Source organism: Pelophylax lessonae (assembly GCF_965119305.1).
Source record: "Pelophylax lessonae genome assembly, chromosome: 12".
Lineage (NCBI taxonomy): Eukaryota > Metazoa > Chordata > Amphibia > Anura > Ranidae > Pelophylax > Pelophylax lessonae.
Window position 1 is genome coordinate 223,666,203 of NC_138779.1, and position 6,000 is coordinate 223,672,202.

Genomic DNA, 6,000 nt, shown 5'->3' on the forward strand with positions numbered 1-6,000 from the left:
CCAGCCGACCCCCCACACATCCGCCGGCCGTATTCCCTCCAGCCGACCCCCCGCACATCCACCGGCCGTATTCCCTCCAGCCGACCCCCAGCACATCCACCGGCCGTATTCCCTCCAGCCGACCCCCAGCATGTCCGCCGGCCGTATTCCCTCCAGCCGACCCCCCGCACATCCACCGGCCGTATTCCCTCCAGCCGACCCCCAGCACATCCACCGGCCGTATTCCCTCCAGCCGACCCCCAGCACGTCCACCGGCCGTATTCCCTCCAGCCGACCCCCAGCACGTCCGCCGGCCGTATTCCCTCCAGCCGACCCCCAGTACATCCGCCGGCCGTATTCCCTCCAGCCGACCCCCCGCACATCCACCGGCCGTATTCCCTCCAGCCGACCCCCAGCACATCCACCGGCCGTATTCCCTCCAGCCGACCCCCAGCACATCCACCGGCCGTATTCCCTCCAGCCGACCCCCCGCACATCCACCGGCCGTATTCCCTCCAGCCGACCCCCAGCACATCCGCCGGCCGTATTCCCTCCAGCCGACCCCCAGCACATCCGCCGGCCGTATTCCCTCCAGCCGACCCCCAGCACATCCACCGGCCGTATTCCCTCCAGCCGACCCCCAGCATGTCCGCCGGCCGTATTCCCTCCAGCCGACCCCCAGCACATCCGCCGGCCGTATTCCCTCCAGCCGACCCCCCGCACATCCACCGGCCGTATTCCCTCCAGCCGACCCCCAGCATGTCCGCCGGCCGTATTCCCTCCAGCCGACCCCCAGCACATCCAACGACCGTATTCCCTCCAGCCATATCTCCGCATGGTGTGACCCCCTCTGATGGGCTGGAATGCCTCTGCGTGGGGTGACCCCCTCTGATGGGCTGGAATGCCTCTGCGTGGTGTGACCCCCTCTGATGGGCTGGATACGGGATCTGATGGGAGTTCATTGGCAGGCGTTGCCGGGCTCCGGCTCCTTAGAAGCAGATGTTGTTTACTAGGACGAGTCACACGGAAAGTGATGCAACCAACAAGTACACAGCTGGTGTCACACAGCTTAATGACGGGGAGGAGATCCATCGTGCTGGGGGGTCCATAGGAATCAGTGGGGGGCGGAGACAACTGGGGCTGAGGGAAGGGTGGGGAATGAAGATCATTAGGTCTGGAGGATTGGTGGGTTACAGGACCAATGAATTATGGAGAGGAGGATAGGATTGGGGAGGAGTAGGGCCACAGGTAGAGGTAAGGTAGGAGGGAGGGGTGGGATATGGAGACAATGAGGTCCGTTCCACATTTCATCCTCGCCGTGTGCCTGGCCCGTTCCACAGTTGGTCCTCACCGTGTGCCTGGCCCGTTCCACAGTTGATCCTCACCGTGTGCCTGGCCCGTTCCACAGTTGGTCCTCACCGTGTGCCTGGCCCGTTCCACAGTTGATCCTCGCCGTGTGCCTGGCCCGTTCCACAGTTGGTCCTCACCGTGTGCCTGGCCCGTTCCACAGTTGATCCTCGCGGTGAGCCTGGCCCGTTCCACAGTTGATCCCCGCCGTGTGCCTGGCCCGTTCCACAGTTGATCCTCGCGGTGAGCCTGGCCCGTTCCACAGTTGATCCCCGCCGTGTGCCTGGCCTGTTCCACAGTTGATCCTCGCGGTGAGCCTGGCCCGTTCCACAGTTGATCCCCGCCGTGTGCCTGGCCTGTTCCACAGTTGATCCTCGCGGTGTGCCTGGCCCGTTCCACAGTTGATCCTCGCGGTGAGCCTGGCCCGTTCCACAGTTGATCCCCGCCGTGTGCCTGGCCCGTTCCACAGTTGATCCTCGCGGTGAGCCTGGCCCGTTCCACAGTTGATCCCCGCCGTGTGCCTGGCCTGTTCCACAGTTGATCCTCGCGGTGTGCCTGGCCCGTTCCAGAGTTGATCCTCGCGGTGAGCCTGGCCCGTTCCACAGTTGATCCCCGCCGTGTGCCTGGCCCGTTCCACAGTTGATCCTCGCGGTGAGCCTGGCCCGTTCCACAGTTGATCCCCGCCGTGTGCCTGGCCTGTTCCACAGTTGATCCTCGCGGTGTGCCTGGCCCGTTCCACAGTTGATCCTCGCGGTGAGCCTGGCCCGTTCCACAGTTGATCCCCGCCATGTGCCTGGCCCATTCCACAGTTGATCCTCTCGGCGTGCCTGGCCCGTTCCACAGTTGATCCTTGTGGTGTGCCGGTCAGGTGCCAAGTTTTATTCTACCTATAGAGAGGACGCCGTATAATCCAAACACTCGGCCCTTTGTTTCTCTAGCAGCATATATATAGGAGGATGGGACATGGGGGGGGGGGGGGGGGTAATAATACAACCACACCGCTCTGTAATAAATAATTCTCTGCACTCTCCTGGCTCAGCCTGGCTCTGCTGGGAGTTGTAGTACTAAAGAAGCAGTGTCCAATCCAAGTGACCAGGTGACAGAGACATCTTGTATCCAGTGACATCGCAGACCCCCCGGAGGCCACAACCTGAGAGACCCCCAACCCCCACCCGGAGACCACATACCGAGCACTCAGCACAAAACTGCCCCTTCAAACACAACGATCTCCAACCTCTCTAGAGGCCCCCGGGGTCACCACATGGGGCTATTCCTGGTCATCCACTACAGAGACTCCTCCCCCACACCACAGATCTCCCCATCACAGCCCCGGAACTCAGCACAGGGATGGAGGAACCCCTCATAATGGGCACAGCGGGGGTACAGACCCAGGAACTCAGCACAGGGATGGGGGAACCCCTCATAATGGGCACAGCGGGTGTACAGATCCAGGAACTCAGCACAGGGATGGGGGGGAACCCCTCATAATGGGCACAGCGGGTGTATAGACCCAGGAACTCAGCACAGGGATGGTGGGAACCCCTCATAATGGGCACAGCGGGTGTACAGACCCGGGTACTCAGCACAGGGATGGAGGAACCCCTCATAATGGGCACAGCGGTGTACAGACCCAGGAACTCAGCACAGGGATGGGGGAACCCCTCATAATGGGCACAGCGGGGGTACAGACCCAGGAACTCAGCACAGGGATGGAGGGAACCCCTCATAATGGGCACAGCGGGTGTACAGACCCGGGAACTCAGCACAGGGAAGGAGGGGGGGAGGGGTATATATTGGGGTGTCTGGTGGGGAAGGGGTATATAATATGAGGGGGGGAAGCTTGGAGTACATAGTGCAGTATATGAGGGGGAGGGGTGTAATTTTGGGGCATACATTATAAAGGGGGGAGGAGTATATATATTGCAGTATATGATGGGGGAGGGGGTATATAGTGAAGAAAGGGGGTGTATATTGGGGTGTATGATGGGGGAGGGGTATATTGGGGTGTATGATGGGGGAGGGGTATATTGGGGTGTATGATGGGGGAGGGGTATATTGGGGTGTATGATGGGGGGAGGGGTATATTGGGGTGTATGATGGGGGGAGGGGTATATTGGGGTGTATGATGGGGGGAGGGGTATATTGGGGTGTATATTGGGGTGTATGATGGGGGAGGGGTAGATATTGGGGGGAGGGGTGTATATTAGGGTGTATATTGGGGGGGTGTATGATGGGGGGAGCAGTGTGTATATTGGGGGGGAGGGGAGTATATTGGGGTATTATGGGGGAGGGGGGTATATTGGGGTGTATGATGGGGGAGGGGTAGATATTGGGGGGAGGGGTAGATATTGGGGTGTATATTGGGGGGAGGGGGGTGTATGATGAGGGAGGGGTATATATTGGGGTGTATGATGGGGGAGGGGTATATTGGGGTAGATATTGGGGGGAGGGAGGGGGGTAGATATTGGGGGGAGGGGTATATATTGGGGGGGGAGGGGTATATACAGTGATAGTCTATGAGGTTTAGTAATTCTCGGGGTGTCCCTCCCCTCCCCCTCTCTCCGGGTCTCTCACCTTCTTCACGGACAGGTTGATATTCTCCAGGATTCGGTCCTTCACCTCCCGGGGATCCATCCGCCCTCACCGGCCGTCATGTGACCCCCGGACACTCCGCGCGCTGCCTGCCGGGACATGGGGCGGGGTCACTGTATTCCAGGGGCGGAGACATGCTAATATCAGTGAAGTGAGCGCTGGTGGAGGGGGCGGGGTATGCTTGTACAGAGGAGGGGCGGGGTTACCAGGGACGTGGGTGGAGCGACTGTCACAGTACCGCCCCGTCCTGGCTGCATGCGATACACAATAATAGCGATATACAGTATATCCCTCCCCTCCCCTCTCCCTATATATATATATATATACTCTCTGCTCCCTTACTATATTTATATACAGTATCTCCCAAAAGTAAGTACACCCCTCCCATGTGACTACAATGTAAAGTAGTGAGTGTACAGCTTGTATAACAGTGTAAATTTACTGTCCTCTCAAAATAACTCAACACACAGCCATTAATGTCTAAACCGCTGGCAACAAAAGTCAGTACACCCTGTATGTGGATGCACACAGCGCCCCCCTGGGGTTATTGGGTTGTATATCTTGTAGTAGAGGAGAGCGGTGTGAGGACTGTCCCCCAATATCCATAGATCGGGGTGTCAGTGTATGCTGGAGGATATATCATCATCGTGGTATATATAATATACGGCCACTTTATTAGGTCCTCCGTGCTAGTAGCGGGTTGGACCCCCTTTATTAGGTCCTCCTTGCTAGTAGCGGGTTGGACCCCCTTTATTAGGTCCTCCTTGCTAGTAGCGGGTTGGACCCCCTTTATTAGGTCCTCCTTGCTAGTAGCGGGTTGGACCCCCTTTATTAGGTCCTCCTTGCTAGTAGCGGGTTGGACCCCTTTTATTAGGTGCTCCTTGCTAGTAGTGGGTTGGACCCCTTTATTAGGTCCTCCTTGCTAGTAGCGGGTTGGACCCCCTTTATTAGGTCCTCCTTGCTAGTAGCGGGTTGGACCCCTTTTATTAGGTGCTCCTTGCTAGTAGTGGGTTGGACCCCTTTTTTAGGTCCTCCTTGCTAGTAGTGGGTTGGACCCCCTTTATTAGGTCCTCCTTGCTAGTAGCGGGTTGGACCCCTTTTATTAGGTGCTCCTTGCTAGTAGTGGGTTGGACCCCTTTATTAGGTCCTCCTTGCTAGTAGCGGGTTGGACCCCCTTTATTAGGTCCTCCTTGCTAGTAGCGGGTTGGACCCCCTTTATTAGGTCCTCCTTGCTAGTAGCGGGTTGGACCCCCTTTATTAGGTCCTCCTTGCTAGTAGCGGGTTGGACCCCTTTTATTAGGTGCTCCTTGCTAGTAGTGGGTTGGACCCCTTTATTAGGTCCTCCTTGCTAGTAGCGGGTTGGACCCCCTTTATTAGGTCCTCCTTGCTAGTAGCGGGTTGGACCCCTTTTATTAGGTGCTCCTTGCTAGTAGTGGGTTGGACCCCTTTTTTAGGTCCTCCTTGCTAGTAGTGGGTTGGACCCCCTTTATTAGGTCCTCCTTGCTAGTAGCGGGTTGGACCCCTTTTATTAGGTGCTCCTTGCTAGTAGTGGGTTGGACCCCTTTATTAGGTCCTCCTTGCTAGTAGTGGGTTGGACCCCCTTTATTAGGTCCTCCTTGCTAGTAGCGGGTTGGACCCCCTTTATTAGGTGCTCCTTGCTAGTAGCGGGTTGGACCCCCTTTATTAGGTGCTCCTTGCTAGTAGCGGGTTGGACCCCCTTTATTAGGTGCTCCTTGCTAGTAGTGGGTTGGACCCCCTTTATTAGGTGCTCCTTGCTAGTAGCGGGTTGGACCCCTTTTATTAGGTGCTCCTTGCTAGTAGCGGGTTGGACCCCCTTTATTAGGTGCACCTTGCTAGTAGCAGGTTGGACCCCCTTTATTAGGTCCTCCTTGCTAGTAGCGGGTTGGACCCCCTTTATTAGGTGCTCCTTGCTAGTAGTGGGTTGGACCCCCTTTATTAGGTGCTCCTTGCTAGTAGCGGGTTGGACCCCCTTTATTAGGTCCTCCTTGCTAGTAGTGGGTTGGACCCCCTTTATTAGGTCCTCCTTGCTAGTAGCGGGTTGGACCCCCTTTATTAGGTGCT

General features: G+C 57.4%; 1 protein-coding gene across 5 annotated transcripts in view; it reads right to left on the minus strand.

The window, feature by feature from the left end:
• Positions 1-4,038, minus strand: part of PLEKHM2 (pleckstrin homology and RUN domain containing M2) — a 40,233-nt gene extending 36,195 nt beyond the window's left edge. For 4 of the 5 annotated variants that reach the window (XM_082273093.1, XM_082273091.1, XM_082273092.1 and 1 more), the window contains exon 1: positions 3,901-4,038. In XM_082273093.1, coding sequence (XP_082129219.1) covers positions 3,901-3,960 — 60 coding nt within the window. In that variant the 5' untranslated portion in view covers positions 3,961-4,038. The remainder of the gene's footprint in view (positions 1-3,900) is intronic. The other variant, XM_082273090.1, reaches the window with a different exon arrangement.
• Between the last annotated feature and the right edge of the window lie 1,962 nt (positions 4,039-6,000).